At 40.7% G+C, this 23,201-nt stretch overlaps 2 protein-coding genes across 6 annotated transcripts in view; one reads left to right on the top strand and one right to left on the bottom strand.

The window, feature by feature from the left end:
- Positions 1 to 1,332: 1,332 nt before the first annotated feature.
- OXSM (3-oxoacyl-ACP synthase, mitochondrial) lies at positions 1,333 to 12,079 on the bottom strand. 4 transcript variants are annotated; one of them, XM_030550979.1, is made up of 3 exons: positions 11,982 to 12,079; positions 7,366 to 8,382; positions 1,333 to 4,571 (listed from the first exon to the last, which is right to left on the bottom strand). In XM_030550979.1, the coding sequence occupies exons 2-3, from the start codon at positions 8,349 to 8,351 to the stop codon at positions 4,169 to 4,171; spliced, it is 1,389 nt and encodes a 462-aa protein (XP_030406839.1). In that variant the 5' UTR covers positions 8,352 to 8,382; positions 11,982 to 12,079; the 3' UTR covers positions 1,333 to 4,168. The 4 variants fall into 4 exon arrangements, with proteins under 4 accessions (XP_030406839.1, XP_030406840.1, XP_030406838.1 ...); XM_030550980.1 differs by having other exon boundaries at positions 11,956 to 12,073; XM_030550978.1 differs by having other exon boundaries at positions 11,908 to 11,994.
- Positions 12,080 to 15,518: 3,439 nt separating this feature from the next.
- NGLY1 (N-glycanase 1) overlaps positions 15,519 to 23,201 on the top strand; it is a 50,669-nt gene continuing 42,986 nt past the window's right edge. Inside the window, exons 1-3 of one of the 2 annotated variants that reach the window (XM_030550977.1) lie at positions 15,519 to 15,755; positions 16,800 to 16,914; positions 22,841 to 23,083. In XM_030550977.1, coding sequence (XP_030406837.1) covers positions 15,628 to 15,755; positions 16,800 to 16,914; positions 22,841 to 23,083 — 486 coding nt within the window. In that variant the 5' untranslated portion in view covers positions 15,519 to 15,627. The remainder of the gene's footprint in view (positions 15,756 to 16,799; positions 16,915 to 22,840; positions 23,084 to 23,201) is intronic. The other variant, XM_030550976.1, reaches the window with a different exon arrangement.

The raw sequence follows: 23,201 nt of genomic DNA, 5'->3' as shown, positions 1-23,201 counted from the left end.
TGGAGTAATTGAGGATAGTTTCTGAAAACATCTGCTTAATGTGGAGTAGTAATTAAAAAAAATTAAAAATGTTAGGAACCATGTCAAAAAAGATAATAAAACAGAAAATATAATTCCACTCTATAAATGTATGGTACATCTATACCTTGAATACTGCATGCAGTTCTGCATGCCCCATTTCATTAAAGATATTTAGAACTGGAAAAAGTACAGAGAAGGACAACAAAAATAATTAGCGGTATGGAACAGCTTCCATGAGAGGAAACATTAAAGAGACTAGAACTGTTCATCCTAGAAAAGAGACAACTATTAGGGGAGATATGATAGAGGTCACAAAAAATCATGAATGGTGTGGAGAAAGTAAATAAGGAAGTGTTATTTACTCTTCACATAACACAAGAACCAGGGGTCACTCAATTAAATTAATAGGCAGCAGATTTAAAAAAATCATAATGAAGTTCTTGTTCACACAATGCACTCAGCTGGTGGAACTCATTGCTGGGGGATGTTGTGAAGGCCAAAAGTATAATTGGATTCAGAAAAGAATTAGATAAGTTCATGGAGGATGTATCCATCAACGGCTATTAGCCAAGATAGTCAGGAACACAGCTTTATGCTCTGGGTGTCCCTATACCTCCAACTGCCAGAAGCTGGGTCTGGACAACAGGGAATGGATCACTCAGATAATTGCCTTGTTTTGTTCGTTCCCTTTGACGCATCTAAAATTTCAGACAATGACTTGTTTATACTGCTATATATATTATACAGTGAAATGTAAGTATAATTTATATTCCAATTGATTTATTTTATAATGATATGGTAAAAATGAGACTCTAAGCAATTTTTCAGTAATAGTGTGCTGTGACACTTTTGTATTTTTAAGTCTGATTTTATAAGCAAGTAGTTTTACATGTGAGGTGTAACTGGAGGATATACAAGACAAATAGACTCCTGAAAGGGGTACAGTAGTCTGGAAAGGTTGAGAGCCACTGGGCTATATGGACCATTGCTCTGATCCAGTATGGCCATACTTATGTTTTACGTTCTTCTTATGAGCATTATCGGTGCTGTGTGAATACTCCTGAAGCGCAGAAGTGGAGACATGATCAATAAAGCTCCTATAATTATGTACCTCTTCATCAAGTCTCACTGCCTGGATTTAAGGTACTTCCAGTAACACACTGCGGAAGAAACGATAAATTCTATAGCAAAGGTGAGAAGAAGAGAAGCTACAAGATAGAGAAGCTTTTGAACATTACCTGTGTGGAAAAGTCTATAAGTCTACAATATTTGGAAAAACAATGTCAGGGAGGAAAGACACAGCTGCAAATGTAGAAGGTACCAAGTGGGGACAGTTTATTAATATACCTTGTACCATCATCTTAGAGTCATCAATTCCCACACAGTATACAGAGATCCGGCTTTTTAATGGGCCCCCCTCAGCTTGTATAAACATTTCTAAGTAATTTTAGTGCCATGAGTATATAAAAGAGCTACCCCAAGTAAGTAAAAAGGCAGTGATCAATGTGTTACTAGTATTGGCATAATGTGGGTATCCTTGCACTATACTTACAACTTTTGCTTTAAAACACAACTTTCACATTTGCATCTATCAGATTTTGACACTTATTGTAAGCCCCTTGCGGCAGGGATGCTATTTTGTTCTGTGTTTGTGCAGCACCTAGCACACTGAGGTCCCGGTCAATGACTAGGTTCCTAAGTACTATGGTAATACAAATAATATGCAATTCAATGTTATTTTTTCAGCAGTATCTTGTATTGTTCACCATTAACACTTCTTAAAAATTGAACATCTAATCATGATAGGACCCCCATCTTTTTCCCTTTACTGTTAAATATTGTCTATCCTCATATAGCACGCTTTATCTCCCCATAAATTAGTTATCCATAACTTGACATGGTGCATAACTGTAGCTGTGAGAATCAATATAACTTTCATTAGGATCCATGTTTTCATCCATTAACTAGCAGTCTGGATAGGTCACAGTAACTGAAAGGGAACCTGGCTTCTGTTCCCAGTTCCAGTAATGTTCTCAATTATGTAAGCTTGGCTCAAGTCACTTATCTTTTCTGTACCCCAGTTTCCCTATCACCAAACCAAATAGGGATGATACTTACTACTATAAAGCACATGGAGATCTATTAAAAAAGCATGCTATGTAATTCCTAAAATAAAAATATTCTGTAGACTAGCACAAAGATGTATTCAGAGAGAGATGTATTCAGGAGACCATGAGTTCAAGCCTTCATTTTCAACGACTGCTCTTAATAGTTCTGTGCACTTAACAGTTCTTTTATACATATCATTGAGGCCAAAAGCTTAGCATGATTCGAAAAAGGACTGGACATTTATATCTATCTAGAATTATAATAGTAAATATTTTTTAAAAGATTTGGAAGATACATAAACCCTGATGGTTTATATCATATGCAAATCTCTAAGAACTGGGAGTGGAGGGAGGGAGAAATTTTCCCTATAACAGCCTATTGCACGATTTTGTGCACCTTGCCCCAGAGCAGCTGGTACTAGCCACTGCTGGAGACAGGATTGGACTAGATGGACCACTTTTCTGATCCAACAAGAAAGTTCTACCTTATTATATGGCATTATAGCACAACAGAAGGACAAATTTCCATCTGTCTTTGAGTGAGATTGTTTAACCTTATGTCTTCATTTACTAAATTAAATAGATACCCACATGTATAACCAGAGTAATTTCATCTTGATGAAGGTCTTTGAATTCAAACCTTGTACTAATGATGTGAGGAGCAAGTGTAAAAAAAGTTTCTAAGGTAAATATATTTCTGTGTGAAATTTTATATTTGATTCATTTTTAACAGAACAACTAAGTTGTTTATAAAGTCATAAACTGACAGATTCAAAATGATGTTACCAGGTAAGAGATGCAGCAGCTATAAATTCAGCACTTCATTTCATTTGAATTCAGTGCATCAAAAAAACCTCTCTTTATGAAGTTAAAGGAACCCTGTCAAGATAAACATGACATATTATTAGAAAACAGAAGCTGCGTTCTTATGCACCCTAACTTGCAAGGTGCTGAACTCATTTAACACCCATGGATTTCAATGGCAATATATCCCACATTAACAGCACAGGTCAGTAAAACTGAATTTTGAAATTATAATTTACTTTTCACTATTTATGCTATATACCTTTGCATATCACTTATCATGGAAAATTAAAATAGATGAGTCAGTGACAGACAGGATCTGGAATATCTGAACTGCAAACAGGGTAGGGGAATTTTTATTTATTTTAAATCTTTCTATTAAAATTTAAAACAAAATCAGGATTACCAATACATATAAAGAAAACACAAAACCATCATGCTTTCAAATCAAATACATTTCTGTTCACTGTTAAATCCTTTGAGGAAAAGGCAATTCAGCTGAGTCTACTTCTTTGATGTTGCAAAAGATATAGCACTGATGTAAATAAAGTCCTCAATTTTGACAGATTCCCCCTCACTTAGAAAAGCTGAAATAGGTTTATTTTTCTGTCTAACTGAGCCACATCTTTACCAAACCATTTGCAAGAACAATTCCATTTAGATTCTACTTTTACATGACCTAAAAAAAAAAAAGAGCTGTTGTTTTTTTTTTAACAGTGGTATATACTTTTGAATATCAATATAAAAGATTTTAGAGCATTTCCAACTTTAATACCTTTCTTTTTAAAATAAGACATTCCTAATTAAAGTGCTGAATTTGGTATTTCAAAGTTCTGCATAACCAGAAATAATACAAACAGTATCTTAAAGGGGAGAATGAGATGAACGGGGTTGTTGATCAAACAGGAACTGTAATATTAAGGACTAAATCCTGCCAAGTGCAGAGCATCCTAACCTCCCAGTGAAGTGAATGAAATCAAAGAAAGCACTTAGCATTTGCAAGATCAGACTCTAAAAGAGCAATACTCATTCTTTTGTAGTCTGAAGGATAAATAGGTAAGCGCTGTAAGACTTGGAAAAAAAAAAGCAAGTCTCCAATGTGACTGAATAAAAAGGGATGTGGTTCGTGTAAAAAGTGTTACAGTACAACAAAACATAATGAAGTCCACAAATCATTTTTCAGGGCATTGACCAATTTGCATTTGTAGTATTTACACACACATACACATTGTAAGTTAAACATTGGCAAAGCACAGTGTTGCATTACTACCACCAAAGCCAAATGAATTAGTGAGAGCAATGCGTCGTTTTTCACTTTTCCAGTCTAGGGCTGTTAGCGGAACATAATTGAGATCAAACTCCGGCTCGGTTCTATCCAGGTTGAGAGTAGGTGGTAAAATTTCATGGTAACAGGACAGGGCAGTAAAAGCTGCCTCTATAGCCCCTGCAGCCCCCAGGAGATGTCCTGTTGCTCCCTTTGTTGAGGAAACTGCAAGAGTGTATGCATGCTCTTTAAAAAGTCTCTTGATGGCTCGATTTTCAGCAGCATCTCCTAGTGGCGTAGAAGTGGCATGTGCATTGACATATGTTATATCCTCAGGACATATTCCAGAATCTTTTATTGCTGCAGACATACATCTAAGGAAAAAGAAAAAGAGAGAGCTTGATTTCCCGCTGTCTTTTGTAGCACTGTTACCTGTTCAGAGTGGAAATGGCTGTTAAATGCTAAAATCAGAATGGTTGCATTTCACAGGCACTTTGCTCCAATATAAATGACTACACAAGATGCAAGGCAGAGCAGAATGAGACTCATTCACTTTATCAGCAACAGAAGAATAATATACACACTTAGATCTTGGTCATCTTAAATATTTTATTCTTCTATAAAATATATTGACTGGAATTAAAGTCTACAGTGGAAAAACTGTTATACCACAGGTTGAAAAAAGGGATATAATGAATGAAGCCACAGGTCACAGATATAATTGTCCATTAGAGGTCTGTTTTTAATCCTGAGGTCAATCATTCTCCTTCTAAAATAAAGTTTTATTATCTTAAAAATTATTTTCCCCCAACTATTTTACAACTTCAGTTACCTGCTGCTGAAGTTTCCCTAGTTTAGCCACCAGGTCAAAAGCAGAGTTCCCTCAGTGATTATAGCAACCATCTTGATCATAGTAAATTAAACAAAAAATTTCCTAATTTTTACATTTTCTGTCTCTCGTGTTTATATTATTCCCTTTTGCTCACAACATCCCTAGACGCATCCTCACCACTGTTCAGAACCTGAGTGCAAATTGCTTTCTCCCCTGGAAAAAATCCAGAGTGGCAGGAAAATCTCACAGAAACTATATGCCCTTGACATTATATAAATTGGGAAGCAAATAACTGATATACAGTAATAAGTGTAATGTATACATTTCAGATTTCTTTGCTAACATAAAACATATAACAATTCATAATTTAAAATGTTTAATATAAAACTATTTCCTGTTGTGAATTTAATTCATATTCTACCACAATTATAAGATGCATATAGGAAAACTGTGTTACAAATGTATGATCGTATCAGCTCAGTGGTGAAAAAAATCTGTAATTTGAGATAAAGTTCATGGTTAATCTCAGTATCTCATCATAAATGTCTTAAATTCTAAATAAATGTCTAAAGCAATTAAGTATGAATCAAGTGCTATAAAGAGAAAACTGGTAAATTAGTCTTCTACTTTAATATCTGTTAACCAAGCAAAGATATGGTATTAAACACAGACATCAGAACAACATAAAATATAGAGAACCACCTGTTTGGTCATTTAGTCCATTTCCTTGCCAGGGCAGTTCTTCCTTACAAAGGAAAAAATCCTGGGAGGCATGGTATATTAAGAACAGAAGAACTGAACTGACTATGAACTATTACTACAATAATAATTCTAATGGGGTCAGTGCAATGCACTGGCTCATATAGACACACTCAGCAAACCCAGATTATCGACAAATAGGTTTAGTTTTGATTAGGTGCCACTGTCATCCATGCTTTCACTTTTTATTTAGTCTGTATTCTTGGATTGTTTTACCATATTCGCTTTTTCTTTGACCATTTCATATGGTAACAACAATATGACAAACACAAAGGGCATCCAAGCTGCTATGAAAACCATTACTTTGAACTGATATGTAACATTTTTAGCACAATATTACAATAAGCTATGAAGGCCAGTAAAACTACTACGGTACCTGTGATCTTTAGCAATGACCTATAGTCGGCCTACACAAGGCTCTCATGCAGTGTGTGTGTATAATATATATATATTATACACACACACACACAGAGATAAATTGTTTCATTGATAATTTAATTAATTATAGGGTATTTACACTATATACACAACATAAATATAAAATGTCGAAGCAGTAAAAAGGTATAAACTGTGTATAAACTAGTTTCATAAAGAAGATTTTCTATTTCAGTAATGGATAGAGCAACATGCCTTCTTTTCCACAGATATCCTATGTAAAAGCAGGCTTATTTTAAGACTGGCAAAAGATTGCTGAAAAATGGCACTATCCTATAAAAAATAAGACATTTAGTCAGCCTACAGCATGAAAATATCTTAATTCTAGGCAAAGATCTGAGGACATATCAAAGTGAAAATCCAAAGTGCATTTCTGCTGTCTACATCCACCAGCTCTAACCTTTTCCACCAATACCACACTGAAGGCACTGAGTCTGCATTAAGATCCCAACAAAGCAAGATATTTAAAACGTCTCTATTTTAACCATGCGCTTTGCCTAGACACATCTACGGAACTTTTTCAAACCAAGTCCTAAATCTTTTTGAGAGCATTTTAACTATTCACACTGATAATATCTAAGGTAATTATTCTGGGAAGTGACATTCTCCAACTACTACACAATTGCTAATGTACTATTTGGGAGTTCAATGTGGGCTAATTAAATAGCATTCCTAAATAACACAGGCAGCAGCATTACCTGCTTTCATAGCTGAATGTCTCTCCTCTTAAATATAGAGGTTCAAAAGTTTTTTTTATATTCAGAGAGCCTTTAACATCTGGCTGTAGTTGGGAGTCATTTATGGTGTGAACAGCTGTGTACATTAAAAATGAAATATTTTCCACATTGAATAAAGCTTCCATAATATTACATAAGAAGGCTGAATCTAGTGAGACTACCTTCCCACAAGAAAAATAAGATAAAACCTTAAAAAAATCTTCCATTGTTCAGATTAAGCTTTCAGGCCTTTTGAAAATCTGCATACCAATGTATTTTAAACACTCCCACATCAGTTAAAAGATATGTGGATGGTATTCATACTGAGGTGCACAATATTTCTCTAAGCAAATTTATAGAGAATACTGACCAACAGAAAATAATAGTTTAATAATTTATCTGTCAAATTAATCTACAAATTCTTACCTAAAAGCACCATCTCCATCTGGATTAGGTGCTGTTATGTGGAAAGCATCACCAGAGAGTCCATAACCTAAAATTTCTGCATAGATCCTGGCTTCTCTTTGCATAGCATGTTCATATTCTTCTAACACCAACACAGCTGCACCCTCTCCCATTACAAATCCTTCTCTTTGTGAATGGAACGGTCGACATGCCAGTTTAGGGCTTGAGTTAAAGTTAGTGCTGAGTGCCCGAGCTCTTGCAAATGCAGCTATAGACAAGGGGCTAATAGAAGCCTCTGTTCCTCCAGCCAACATCACATCAGCATCACCATGGCCTATAAATCTAAAGGAATCTCCAACAGCATGTGCTCCTGTGGTACAAGCGGTTGAAACAGCATGATTGGGCCCCTTCAGCTGGTGTCTAATGCTGATCTGACCTGCTGCCATATTGATTAAGATCTTAGGGATAAAGAATGGGCTGACTTTGTTATAACCTTTTGTTTTAAACGTCAAGCCTGTATTGAAAATATCTTCCAGTGGAACCATTCCCATTCCAATTGCCACACCAGCAGTTAAGTGATCCAGTTCAGACTGTGGATGCCAACCAGAGTCTTTTATTGCTAGCTCTGCAGCACCCAAGGCCATGATAGTGGCCGAAGACATGGATTTGCTTTCTGATTTTGACACAAAGTTTTCTTCACTGAACTGACCCTTGCCATTTCCTCTTGGCACACAAGCAGCCACTCTACATGGAACACTTGTATATTCTTCCCCATCCAGAGAGATAATCCCACTTTCTCCTTGGAGAAGGCGATTCCACACAAATTGAGTCCCAACGCCAAGAGGAGACACTAAACCAATACCTGTGACAACTACTCGCCTTTGACGTTTGGAAAGTGACTTGGTGCTGAAACCATTTTTGCTACTTCTTAAACATTGATGTAATTTGGGACTCCGGTGATGAAAATTTACAATTTTAAAGAAATCTGGTAAGCACTGTGAGATCATGGTGGAGACCAGGGTAACCTGAAATATGTTTCTGTAACAGGTAAAAAAGGTAACAATGAAATAGCTGATGTAAAAAGCATTTAAGGTACAGTAAAATTAGGCCTTGCCTTTTAAATGCATGTGTTTTCCAAATTGCAGAGAACGGTGTTTCCTGTGTGACTAGTGCCCTATCATGGCTATTTATTACAGTAAATTAAGGACCTCATCATAACCTTTATGGGAGACAGCATGGTCTAGGGGATGGGGCACTAGACTGGGAGTTAGGAGACTTGGATTCTGTTTCCAGCTATACCACAGATCTGATCTGACACCTTGGCAAGTCACTTCACCTCTCTATGCCTCTTTCCCCTCACACCTCGTCTGTCTTGTTTATTTAGACTGTTAGATCTCTGGGACAGGGACAGGGATCTCTTACAATGTGTTCGTACAGCTATTACACTTGGGCCTCTATCTCGGATGGTATCGTATCACAAATAAATAAGAGCCATCACTTGGGTATCCCTTACTTTGCACTTTTATAGAGATTTATACTTTCAATATGCTGTAAAAATATTAACTAATCCTTTGATTGCCCTGAATGTTAGTTTAACATTGTATTTGAATGAATATCAATTTATATTGTGCAAAAATTGCTTTGCTCTATCAAGCCATTTTTGATTTAACAACTTAATAAAATCAGATTTTTCACATTTGAGATAGTTTTTTGATTAAAAATTAACCATAAATTTAGATAATGAAATTCTATAAATTAGACCCTAATTTAAACTACATTGTTGCTAACTGGGGAAAAATGTTATTTAAAGTCATATAGTATATATCAAAATACTGTGGAACATATGAAGTAGTTAATTTACATTTATTAAAAATGTAGTACAGTTGCAATTTAGAAAGCCATGAAATATGACCATTTGCTCTTTTTAAGCAATTATTTGAAGTGTCTCCAAAACACCGTATGTCACACAATCAAATGTATTGGCCTTCATCATATGACATCTATGCCATTAGTTGTATTGGTATAGTGAAAATAAATGCACTGGAATATAATGCTGTTACAGGATTAATAGCTCTCACTTTGAAAATAACCATATCTAGCATCATAAAACATTGCATTATTATATTAATGTTTAGTACATCTTCAGCTGAAGAATCTGGTATTGATCACTGTTAAAGAATTAGATACTAGATTACTGGTCTGATCTGGTTTGGCAATTTGTATTTCTGTCGTGCAGATATTCATGAGGGTATTATTTGGCTTGCAGGAACTTTATTACCTATGATGATACACAAGAAAGAAATAACCCAACTTGACTATTAAGTGTCCAAGTAGAGTTTGCAGGGCTTCCAATTAGAAAATAACCATTTTCTCTTCTAAATGGAACAAATTTGGTTTGACATCCATGAGAAACAAATAAACTTGGAACCCCCCACTATCCCATTTTTTTTACCAAATAATTTTTCTGAGGGGAACTGCACTTGGAGATAATATCGCTGTAATAGAATGCTGTTACCTACTCCTGCTGCTAGATAAAGAGTTGGATGGTTATTTTTGAACAGAGAGTTTTAATCCTGTGACAGCATTTGGTTCTAGTGCCTTTATTTCTATTGTGCCAAATGTTCAATGGTATGACGTTATTTTATATGAGTAAAATCATGTGATTGTATAACACTAGATATTTTGGATGTTGGCCTTGTTGTTGTTTTTGCCACGGACAAGTACTAGCAGAACTTTTCTCGCTTTTTTCTTATAAAGTTTCCCCTTCATACATATGGCCAAAGGGAAAAAACAAAGAGCACTGAAAGAATAGGGAAATCTATTTTATATTTTTTATGTAGCTTCTTCAAGTTTGATGAATATCTTTTCCAGTTGGAATGAGTGGGAAGAAAAACTAAAAGTACGGTAATTTTATTCCCCTTGACAACAGGCTGCAAAACACTATTGGTTTTAAATTCACAAGAGCAACATGTTGTATCTTTAAGGCTGCTGCTTTCATTTTTATATTCTGCTGTGGGTCAACAGTCAGCATATTTGGCAGCCAGACTTCAGGATGTGGCATAATATGCTGTGTTTCTCAAACTTCGTTGCACCGCAACCCCCTTCTGGTAACAAAAATTACATTACCCCATAAGCAGGGACTGAGCTTTCCCAAGCCCTGCTGTCCCAGGTGGGGAGGCCAAGGCCAAAGCAGGAGCCCCACCACCCCAGCAGAGAGGGAGGGGGCCTGTACCCTAAGCCCCGCTGCTCAGAGCTGAAGCTGTTGGGCTTTGGCCCAGGCAGTTGGGCTCAGGCTTTGGCTCCAGACCCCAGCAAGCCTAAGCCAGCTCCAGTGACCGGGGTCACAACCGACCCACAGTTTGAGAACCACTGAATATATTGTCAGAATAAACCTTATAAGAAGATGTGTTCTGAAAAAACTACCTTCATTTAATGGCTATTAATGTTCCATAAAAAGAAATAAATGTTAAACTAACATTAAGGGCAATCACAGGATTCGTTAATATTTTTTACAACATACTGAAAGTATAAATCTGTATAAAAGTGCAAAGTGAGGGATACCCAAGGGAAGGCTCTTATTTGTGTTACAATAGCAACACGTTTCTAGCCCTTCTGGCTTTGGAGAAAGCTTCAAAATGTGACACACACCCTCCCAGTGCACCCTAAAGGCTCATAAAGCAGAACACACACAAAAAACAAACACCAAAGCTATTATTTTACTTAATCTCGTGATTTTAAAGCCAATATCATGATTTTGGTGCATATGACTCATGCTTTTTTAACATTTGGGGTTGACACTACTGCTAGAGTAGCTGCGATTACATAGAATACTATTTTGTTACCTTACAGACTAACAGATGTTAGTCTATAAGGTGCCACAGGATTCTTTGCTGCTTTTACAGATCCAGACTAACACAGCAACCCCTCTGATATTTTGTTACAGTTTGAAAACCTCAACAATTCATAAAAGGAGTGGAGCCCTCCAAACTGAATATACTAGGGGATATTTTACTGTTTTGCTCCCTCCCCTGGCTCCACTGCCAGCACCTAGGCACAGCATTTAAAATAGGGTTACTGAAAATCCTCTAGGATTGTCCTGGAGTCTCCAGGAATACAAGATTAATCTTTAATTAAAGTTTATGCCATGGGATGAAAACCTCCAGGAATGCACCCAACCAATATTAGCAACCCTATTTGAAAAAAACAGTGGATTTTCAAGCCTCACGCCTGTAAACACCTGGGGGCTAGGAAAGCGGTTACACCGCATAGTTCGTGGAGGCCTCTCTCCAGTGACTCTAGCTCAAGCTCTAACGCTGCCTGCGCAGCCTGGCGGGCAGAGGGGCCTGGCAAGCACAGGGGACACTAGGACCGCGCCTCCCGCACCAGCAATGGCAGAACTCGGGTGGGGGGCGCCGCTCAGCCACGCAGCTTGTCCCTGGCTGTGAATACAGCCCCACAGGGCGCGGCAGCACCGCCCCTATTCTCTAGAAGAGGGGAAAACAGCCCCGGCCCATTTCCGGGGGTGGCAGGATCTCTCCCTCCCCCCCCGCGCCCTTCCCGAACCTTCCTCTTTCATTCCATCTCATGCCTCAGATCGGCGCGGAAACAGACCCATTCCTCGGATGTCTGTATCTCACCTCCCCCTCTCCTCTGTGGTCAACTCTGTCTCCCTGCCTTTCTCCAATGGCGGTGGGCTAAACCACGTGAGGAAAAAGGGGGGAGGGCCTCAAACCTCGACAACCAGATAATCGACTGCCGATTCCTCGATTGGTCAGAAGCGCCGGCACCAATCGAGAAATCGGCGCTGGATTGGTAGAGTATGTGACCTACTGCTTCCTTGGCTTCTGCCTATTTATCTGTGAGGCTGGGGGAGGGTAAGGTGAGGGTGTGTTTATCTCGCACTCTCTGCTTGCGACACCAGTTAGAATCCCACCCATGACAATAAGTAGAGTCTTTCTTCACTCTGCTCTTAGGTGGTGGAAATATTTTCCCTACTTATCTTAGAGCACAGCCTGAGCAGAATCCAAGAGCTATTAGGGTTATCTACAGAGACCAAAAAGAGGAGTCAGAACAAACACAACGAGGCAGATCCCTAGAAGGAGGAGCCATAAAGATTTTAAAAGGACACACAGAATAAAGTTATATTAAAAAGGAAATTAATTTAAAAAAGCCAAGCACTCTTGAAAAAGTCACGCCCAGAAATAGAAAACATGTAAAAGAGCACCGAGAACTCAAAAATTCACTTTCACTCACTTTATTTTTTTCACATCATCTTATTTAGTATTACACACATAAAACTATATTAAAAAGAACACTAGGGTTACAAATTCTGAAGTTAGGAAATGCTAGAATATTGCTTGTCACAAAAAAAGTCTTTTATCACACAGTTATGCACAAGGGGGACCAAATTCAGGTTGCACAGCATGTCTGTGCCCCCAGTCTCATTTTAACATGCCACACCTGCATCAGATCCTCATTCCAGTCACAGTTCCTTGAGCATCACATCTCAGTCCTCTTCCACCCCCACACTCTAGACTTCATGGGCCTTTGTCCATCCCTCCCAAAAATCAGACTTACCAAAAAAAAAATCAACTCCCTTGGATTGGCAATTTATTCCTCTATATTCCAGTCAGATAGCTAAACTTCCTCCTCCTCCTCCTCTCTGCCTGGATGCCAGAAGGGGGGCATTAAAAGCACGGGAAAGACAAGATCCTTGCTCTCAGTTCTCCTGCCTGGCACTTCAGCAATCTCCAGCTGTTGGGAGGACCAACTGAGAAAATACTGCTCAGCCTCTGCATCCCTCTGGCGGAGTCTGCCCACAGCAGATAGAATCTTCAGAGAAGCGAGTTTCCAAACTCCCTAACTGAGATTTTCAGAGGCTCATAAATTTACCAAATGTGGGCAGATTTTCATGGGGATTGCAAAAAGGCACATCCCTGACACGAGGGCAACCTGCCACTGTTAAATTTCATGTACTTACTCCAAAGTATGGAGGCACTAGAGTTCCTCATCAAAATGGTCATAAGATTTTTTTTTTAACACGGGCAAAACATTTTTCCATAAAATTTTGTTCTAAGAAACAACAGAATTGTTTTTGCTGAAATTTTCCAAAAAAAGTTCAGCATGAGGCTGGCACCCCAGCATGGAAAATTTCAGCCCAAATGGTTACATTTGGCAAAGTTATAAGCAACTGAAAACAGGGTCTTATAATGGAAAGTGTCCAGGTGATGAGTTTGCCTTGATGGCTCTGTTTTGCTTAGCGAGGCCTAGTTCTGCTTAGCAACCCAGTTCAGCTTAGCAACTGATCAAGGCCTACTGAAAAATTTACTGGCTGGGGTAGACAGGCAAGCTGTGTGACCTTGCTAGATAAGAGAATGCTTATAGAGGTGGGGAAAAATGCTTGCAGACACTTTTTGAAATAACGTATTCTTTTTTGTACTAACCATGAAGTTATCAGGACATAACAGTTGTTCTTTGTTCCTCTCATGTATGCTGGGAAGGTACAGTGATGACGCAACGAAGTAGCTAATAAAAAACAGTTTGCATCTGCGGGGGGGGGGGAGGGGGCTGGTTCTGTATAGAGTGAGATGGGCAGTTCTCTGTTGTATGACATGCCACAATAAAGAACTTGATAGTTGGATTCTTGCTGGTCGTTGCCTATCTCTTTGCGGTCGGACAACGAAACCTGAGCCGTCTGGGATAAGAGAGATCCCCGACAAGGCAACATTAAAATGATGGATGTTGCTATCTGCGTTGCTTATAATAAACTCACTGACTCACCCTGTGCTCTTGCCTCAGTTTATTCATCTATAAAATGGGGATCACTTTACCTCACGGGGTGCTAAGGATTAATAAAACAAGCTGTGTTTATAAAATACTATGAGATTCTTGGATAAAAGCACCTGTAAATGCACATTATTTGGTAGGAGGAAGTTTCTCAGGTGTGTAAATGAGCTGCTCTAGTTCAAAGACCCTGGTGATCTTTGGCTTTCTGAGAGAAGAAACTGAAGAAACTTGTGTGTACAACTATCCCTAGAGAGAGGTGGCCAACCTGAGCCTGCGAAGGAGCCAGAATTTACCAATGTACATTGGCAAAGAGCCAAAGTAATACGTCAGCAGCTCCCTCGCTGCCAGTGCCTTCCCTCCCCGCACTTCCTGATCAGCTGTTTCATGGTGTGCAAGAGCGGGGGGGGGGGGGGCAGGAGAAGTGAGGGCACTGCAGGCTCAGAGGAGGGGGCAGGAAGAGGTGGAGAGGGGACAGGGCCTGTGGCAGAGCCAGGGGCTGAGCAGGGCGCATCCCCAGCCCATTGGAAAGTTGGTGCCTGTAGCTCCAGCCCCAAAGTTGGTGCCTATACAAAGAGTCGCATGTGGCTCCAGAGCCACAAGTTGGCCACCCCCTGCCCTAGAGGTTCACTGCAAGCAGCCAAAAGTGAAATATACATTGTTGGTACTGGCAAAAGTTATTAAATGGGGTGCCATACTAATGGGAGGTCATCTAGTCCAACCCCCTGCTCAAAACAGGACCAACCCCAGCTAAATCATCCCAGTCAAGGCTTAGTCAGGGTACTTGCACATTTTACATACTCCTTGTGAAATGGGATGGATCTGTCCTTGCATGGTAAAAGATCCATTTTAGGGGTTTATAGAACAACAGTATTAGAAAAGGATAAGCAGCTTCAAAATTACTTTACAAGCAAAGCAATCAGACTACACCATGTAGAAACTGACATTATTTTGTACACTACATACACCTAGGGCCCAATTTTCAGAGGCTACACCCCCCAACCTCAAGGGAAACTGCACAAGGTTAGTACATCTGAAAATCAAACCCATAAAATACATTTTTAGCTAAAAGGGTAAAAAATTAAAAAAAAAAAGGTGAGATTCACCAGGATATATTTTTAAAGGACCCATTTTTTATTAAATGTAACTCAATCTAACAGATTTATTTGAAAATTCTCAGAAAATTCAAAATTCACTCCGATTATGTTCGGTAAATTTGGGGAAAGAGGCACTATATTTGTCATAGAAAACAAGGACGTTGAATCCTAGAGTTAAGTGAAAAACTCAATGCAATTTAGCTATGGAGGCACTGACTGTGATACTCATGAAGCTGCTTGAAACTGAAAGGGAAACTTGCCCGCCCGCTCCACGTTCAGCCGCTGGGTAGGCCAGCAGGTCCCGGATCTGGGAGCGGGCGCGCGGGTGCGCGCACGCTAGACTGCAGCGCCCGCTCACGGGGGAGGACACCCTCCCATCCCCCGCTCCCAGGAAAGTAGCACGATGGCGGGCGCGGGGGGTCCCTCCGCGCCACCGCACTCTCGAGCCGTGAGTGAGCTCTGCCAGAACGCCCGAGACACCTTCCTGGAGGCCTCGCGGCTACTGCTCACCTACGCGGACAATATTCTCAGGTGAGCAGGGCGGACGGGCCCGCGAAGCTGCGGCGGACGCGCCGAGCTGGGTCAGTCAAGTCACCGTCCCAGTGGCGGGTAGAAATCTTCTGACTCACGATCTGCTGGCTGGCGCGTGGCGCCCGATCTGAGCCTGGGTAGGGCACCCAGCGGGAAGAGCTGCTGTCTCAGCAGGGGAGGCGGCGGTGGCTTAGCCCAGCCTGTGGCGAGCCGCTGACCGCAGAACTCTGCCCCCCGTTGGGTCAGTTGCACCCGCTTTTCCCTTAGAGAGCGGAGCTCCCCCTGGGGGGGCAGAGCTTCCCCCTCCGAGCCCACGCGGTGTCGGCCCAAGCAGCGTGTCGCTGCCACCTCCTGCTGGGCCTAGGCCCGGCCTTGTGACCTGCCTCCGCCCCCCTGCCCGGCACCCGCGTGGACGGGCCCCCCTGGCAGCCCTTTACTCCCATCTCCTGGGGCTGGACAGGGTGGGGGTTTAATGAGTCAGTTGCATTTCCCACAGTAAGGGTGCAGGTCTCCTGCATTTCACACCTGTCCCCCAAGTGCGCACACAGTCTGTGAGCAGTTTGGGTGTTTAAACTGTACCTATCACTGGGGTATTCTAGCATCATGGTATTCATGTATTTCACAGTACATGTACAGTAAACGGCCATTCATCCCAAGTCAGTCAGTCATTGAGTAGGACCCTATTATGCTAGGTGTTGTACAAACACACACAAAAAGAAGGCCCCTAGCCCAGAGAGTACAACTGTAAATGTAAGACAGATGGACACAGACAGATTGGGGAGGACAAGGAAACAATGACAGAATATGAGTCAGTATTATGACCACTGATGTCTGCACAGCAATAGCCTAACCTTTTGTCAAGTTTTTTGTAGGATGTAGATTTAGAAATGATCTTTCATGGGCTGCCTACACTCTGTACATAAAAGCAAGTCTAAGTTTCTTAGCTTCTGAAAAATCCAGTGAGAGGTGTCACTACCCACACTGCAAGTTTCCAAGTTTTTTAGCTGATGACATAATTGTTTTAATTTTTTTTATTCCTATCAGACACCCAAATGAGGAAAAATATAGGTCTATTCGGATTGGAAATCCAGCGTTTTCTACTCGGTTGTTACCTGTCAGAGGAGCAGTTGAATGTTTGTTTGAAATGGGATTTGAAGAGGTGAGTATGATAGATGTTTGTCTTCCATGTTTGTTTTATCCTGTTATAACTTCAGCAGTGTTCCATCTATAGTATAATAGGTGATTTGTCCTCCTTCTGGTTCATGCTTAAATTTACAATTGCAAGGCTATAGGGCCTTCTCTAGGGCTGCACCTTAACATGGTGGAAAGGCTTGTGTGTTCCAGTGACCCTGAGAGCTGTGCTGTAGTAGTTTAAGTCCTGGTAGAGCCTCTCCAACTGGACAAAAGGTAGACATCAGACAAAAAGTCCATTATTGGGATTAATCAGACCCCTTAGCCCTGGTAGGCAGCTAGTCTAAGAAGAAGGTATAGTCTGTATTCAAACTGAGGTTGTCTGACATGCTAGCCAATCATGGCCCATGGACTTCAACGGAGCAGCTGCTTTCTGCTTCAATTTGCAGTGGCATTAGCAAGCTATCTTTTGCACTGCTGTACAGCATGGTCATTGGGCTGTGGTCACTTTGGCCTTCAGTGGGTTCTGCAAGCAATTTTCTCAATTTTGTTTCACATACACCTTGCAAAGACCTGTGTTGTCAATCCACACAGTGCAGTCTTCTGCACCAGTGGACAAAATAGCCAACGAGGACTACAAAAGTGATTTTTTCCTCCCTTGGCATTCACCCCTTGTCAACTGTTGAGAATAGCCCACTTCAACCTTAATTGAATTGTCTCGTTGGCACTGACCCCCCACACACACTTGGTAAGGCAACTCCCATCTTTTCTTGTGCTGTGTATTTATACCTGCCTACTGTATTTTCCACTCCATGAATCTGCTGAAGTGGATTTTAGCCCACGAAAGCTCATGCTCAAATAAATTGGTTAGATGCCACAAGGACTCCTCATTATTTTTAAGGACAGGAGAATGTGACTGGTCATGCCCAACCTAGTACCACTTTAAACAATTCTTTGTGCATGTCTGTAGTCCTTATTCCATGCTCTCTCTTCACTCATTTTGTTCTTTGAAAGTCCTGTGGTGATGGGAATGGGGGGGCCCTAGTCACAAACCTGCAGTTAGGCAGTGCCAGTGTGATAGTTGTTTATTGTTGACTTGGAGTGATCTTGGAATCCATATCCTTCTTATGTGACAGATCAGCCCTCTTTAAAGATAATGCTGCTCTCCCTAATGCAGGGAAGGGGCAGAAATGGATCCCTAAATATCTTTCACTCCATTAACAGTTTACTAGTATACCATGACGAGCTGGTCAAGCAGCATATGGTTAAAAAGCAGCATCACACACACCTAACCTTTGCAGCTTGGAAGTGTCTGCACTCTTTCTGATGTTGTTGGTGGGCTTGGAAAGTACACTGCAGTCCTTGTAAGATATAGCTGCAGTAAGTGAGACACATCTCCCAGGCAAGTCCCATCTTGAAGAGGTCTGTGCTGGATACACATTTACTGGATAGGCAAGTCTGCAGAAGAATGGAGACTATTGGGAGTGAGCTTTGCTATTTGAATGTCTCTTGCGCGTGCACGCCTGATTGTGTACCAAAAGGAATAAATGATCACCTGATTTTCCTTCACCTCAGCTTGACATCTGCATGTCATGTAACAGTTAGTGCACATGTACTGATGGTGACATGTTCTGACATTGTCAAAGTCTTCATAAACTTTTTCTTTGACAATGCCATAAACTCAGCTCATCAGTGTGACAAATTAATCATCCTAGGCAATTTTAACATCCAAGTTGGTTGCAATCACAAAGCTTTGCCTAAAATAAATGGGTGAACGAGGTGTGGATAGAAATGGCACACTGTTCCTCACAAAAGTACATGGAGAATTAGCTAGTCGTCAGAAACTTGATATTTCAACAAGCAGCAAAGTGCAAAACAACATGGATGGATCCCCTATTGTATACCAATGCAATCATTGGGATGTCATAATCACCTGTGCAATGCAAGGAGCTGCATGCAGTCTGATCATCAGCTCATGAGATGTAAAGCGACACTCATCCTCCAGTTGAAAGAGCGCAGATGTTGTCAGTTTCCAATATCCACGCTCAATGTGCACATGTTGAAATCTGAGCTCACGTGTACAAAGCTTGTTTTAAAAACTTCATGAAGTTCTCATCACACTTTGAGTCAGACTCTATCTGGTCATCTTTTCAGGAAACAGTGTTCAATGCATCTAAAGAAGGAGCATCAGGAATGATTTGACAGAAATGATGCTGAGATAAAGCAACTCTTGAGATCCATGCATGCTCTTCACACATGGATAAATTATCAAAACTCATCTATTAAAAAGATGGCTTATTCACATACAAAGTGTAATGTGCAAGCTGACCTTCGCACATGAAGGATAGCTAGTGGAAAATGAAAGCCAACCACTTTCAATCAGTGGCAGACAAGACTCTAAACAGGTTTTTGATGAGTTGAAGACTGTATGGCAAGGATTCTCAACGTGATGCCCATTGGCGCCATGGCGCCCACCGGGGCATCTAAGTGCACCCGCGTATTGGCTGGCGGACGAACATCTGCCGAAATGCCGCCAACAAGCCGCATCATCCAGAAGCGTCACCGCCAAAATGCTGCTGATTTTCAGCGGTATTTCAGAGGCGACGCCTCTGGATGACGCTACTTGTCGGGGCATTTTGGCGGCAACACCTATTGATATTGCCGCTTGGTGGTGTTTCGGCGGATGCTTGTCTGCCACCATAGTCCTCCGTGGCTCATCGAAAAAGGTTGGAGACCACTGCTGTATAGCTGGCAATCTAAGGGCGACCCCCATCCGAAATATAAACGATTCACTGCCACTTAGTGATCGTGGACAAATTCTGTAATGATGAGGTGAACACTTTAATAAGGCTCTGAACTGCCCATACACCAGGTTAGCATCAGCACCTGATGATCTTGAACAACTTCCAATTCAAGACCAACTCTCAGTTCCACCAAATATATCTGAAGTATGGAAAGCTGTCAAGCAAATGTGAAACAGCAACGGATCATGTACAGATGGTATTCCTGCAGAGATCTTCAAATGTGAGGGACATAGAATTGTCGGACTAGAAGGGAGCTGATCAGGAAGCTCACTGGCCTTTGCTTAAAGTTTTGGGAACTGGAGGCTATGTCACAGGAGCTGAAAGATGCCAGCATTATCCACTTTTTCAAAAGGAAAGCAGTCATGCTTCTTGCAATAACCATCGTGGCGTCTCACTTCTTGCCACTGCAGGAAAGATACTCTCCTGAGTCATGCTAAACTAACTAACCGATCAACTTGCAGAGAAAATTGGCCTTTAGGCACTACGTGGCTTCTGTCCTGGGCATGGTACTTCAGACATGATTTTTTCACTCCAGCAAATACAGGAGAAATGTTGTGAACAGAATCAAGACCTATATGTAGTTTTTGTCAATCTTATTAAGACCTTTGACTCTGTAAATTGAGATGGCTTGTGGACTCGAGTTCAGTTTTCCCCCTATAAGTTTGTTAGTATTATTAACTCTTTTCATGCAGGAATTCAGGTTCATGCCCTTGACCAATGCTACTTCTCAGCTTCCTCTGTTGTCACCAAAAGAGTAAAACAAGGCTGTATTCTTACCCCAATATTGTTTAGTGTCATGTTTGCAGCTGTTCTAAAAGATGCATTCAGAGACATTGATTGTAGTTTTTATATGAAGTACCATATGGATGGAGGTGTCTTAAATCTCTATTGCCTGTGTGTAAAGACAAAAGTTATGAAGATAACTATTCATGAATAGTTATCACTGATGATTGTTCTTTAGTGGCCCATAACCTCAGGGACATTCAATTGCTCAGTGATTGGTTGGTGTGTGCAGCCAAATATTTTGACTTAGCAATCAGCCTAAAGAATACAGAAGTGACCGTCCAGGCTCCACTGGTAAATACTGCAACTGCTCCTGTTGCCTATTAACTATGTACCACTCAAGGTTGTTGATAAATTTTGCTACCTACACAGTGTTTGCTTTTTGAAATACAGTGATGACAACATCATTACAATGATGATAACACCATTGGTGCAGCCAGTGATGCCTTCAGAAAATTTTAGCGTTTTCTCTGGCTTGAACACCGTGTCAGGCTGCAAACCATAATTGATATTTACCACTATGTATCGTCACTACTACTCTCCTCTATGGCTGCAATACATGGACAACTTATCAATGCCACATAAAATGCTTGGACAAATTCCCTCTACAATTTCTATAGCAGATAACTGGAATTAAATGGCAAGATTTGATTCCAAACACCAAGGTCTTTGAGTGTTGCAACATCAAACATTTAAGCTTTTATCGTGAGAGCACAGCTGAGATGATGTCGTCATATGGTCCGTATGTCTGACAGTAGAATACCAAAGGCTGTCTTTTACAGAGAATTGCAACTGGAACGCATTTTAGAAGCAACCAAGAAAAGTGTTAAGAAAACACTGGAAGGGGCCAAATTCCAATTTTGCAGAGTTGACCTCAACATCTGGGAGCTTTTAGCCCATGATCTGAATTGCTGCAAGCAAGGAGAAATGGGTGAGGCATAAAGCTAAAAGTAGTGCATGTTCATCTACAATTGCCTTCACCGGTGGCACTTACAGATGGAGCTGCAGATCCAGAATTGGTTTATGGTCTTGTTGTGGGGGCCTGAAACCAGTGATTAGCTCATCCATTGAGCTTGACTGAAGACTCCATCAGATTCTGTTTTCTAGCCATTTGCAGTTTAAGGAGCACTTTTCCTTTCATTTTGCATATCTTTACTTTGTCCATAAATATCTAGTGCCAAATAACATGAAAGTTAAGGAAAGCATCATCATAAATCTGTAGAGTTAAGGTAAAAGAACATTCTGAGTGAAATCTTGGCCCTATTGCAGTCAGTGGGAGTTTTACCACTGATTTCCGTGGAGCTAGGATTTCATCCTTTGTGTGCTAAGATGGCACCATCACTGTAGCAGAAATAGAAGTAGAAATAATTTCCAGTTTTAATTTGTGTATGGAATATTTGAGGGAAAGCTAAGCTGAAAAAACAGGTTTTGCTTTCAGAGCTGAATTTGGCTAGTTCCAGTGTCACTCTTATCTCTTATGGGGTTGAGTTCTCTAATCTAGGTCCAGTGGTGGTGGGAGCTCTGTCTTTTGCACTTCTGAGCCTCCTCTATTGGTCACACATTATAACTGCCCTGATGGAAAGTAGCTGTCATGGGAGAGCCTGACTGCAGAGGAAGAGGTAGTGCCTCAGGTTTCTAGGGCTAATCTCATGAAGAGGTCCAGGATAACACCTTGAATGGCACAGTATTAAATGGAGAATCTGTGTAGATAACTGCACTCCAGAGTGATTGTGTTTGGGAACTGGTGTTACTGGGCAAACTGCTGCTGTATTTTGTATGAGTTAGAGCTTTGAGATTACGCTACTTCATCTCTATACAAGTTGTGGTCATCAAGGTTGGAGGTCACAAACTTATTTTTAGTAGCCATCTGCAGGGTGGTTATGTTCCAGCTGTGTATGCTAGTCCATCTTTCTCAGATGTTTGGAGAGGGGAAGAAATCCGAGTTACAGTTACCCCATCTCGCTTCGGCTATTCTGGCTCAGCACTCTCCATGTTTGCGCCATGGTCATTTCACTGCTTCTGGGATTTCTTTCAGGCTTGGCAGTTTCCTTACTAGCCTTCCCATTGCACAACTGCTGCACGAGACCTTGCTTAGAGGAGGAACTGGACACTTCCCCTTACTTCTGGAGTAATAAGAGAAAAATAAAAACATGAGGCCCTTTTCCTCCTTCTCTCTTAATTCAAGCTGAAGATAGGCAAATACGTTTAGAAACATTGAGATCTTATTCCAGTTTTCCTGGTTCTCTATGGATAAGGAAGCCTCTTCTCTTTGCAGCGAGGCCAGCAGAGAAATGGTTAAATTGCATTGTTCTATTTGCATGCACTAAATACAGAAAAAATAACTTTTCTATGTTTTTTACATTTCAGGGAGAAACTCATCTGGTTTTTCCTAAGGAAACCTCAATTGAACAACTCCACAAAATCCGAGATCTGATTGCTGGAGAGAGAAATGTCAGATTAAGTGAATCAAGTCAAACCCAAAGATCAGGATCTTCTCAAACTGTAACCAATATGCAGCCTATTGTACCTCAGTCTTCAACAGCTGCTGACTCAACCCCAATCCCTGTCAGTAGGCAACTACAAACATCAACTGCACAATCTGCTGCAATGGTAAGCAACTTTTAAAACCCTCTTATAATACGTATCCTGTAAAAGGGATTGTAGTTATAAGACTTGGAAAAACTTTCATGAGGGCAGAAGTCGAAACAACAACTAGACTACTGGGGAC

The sequence above is a fragment of the Gopherus evgoodei genome, chromosome 2 (assembly GCF_007399415.2).
Source record: "Gopherus evgoodei ecotype Sinaloan lineage chromosome 2, rGopEvg1_v1.p, whole genome shotgun sequence".
NCBI lineage: Eukaryota > Metazoa > Chordata > Testudines > Testudinidae > Gopherus > Gopherus evgoodei.
Note: the sequence above shows the minus strand (reverse complement) of the source record. Positions and strands in the feature narration are given on the sequence as shown.

What these genes read in the sequence shown, in the direction of transcription:
- OXSM (XM_030550978.1), bottom strand. Translation starts at nt 11,930, where the DNA reads ATGAGATGGAATGAAAGAGGAAG. An exon ending in AGATGGAATGAAAGAGGAAG is followed by an intron (nt 8,383 to 11,907) that starts GTTCGGGAAGGG and finishes TACCTGTTACAG; the next exon opens with AAACATATTTCAGGTTACCC. An exon ending in GATGGAGATGGTGCTTTTAG is followed by an intron (nt 4,572 to 7,365) that starts GTAAGAATTTGT and finishes CTTTTTCCTTAG; the next exon opens with ATGTATGTCTGCAGCAATAA.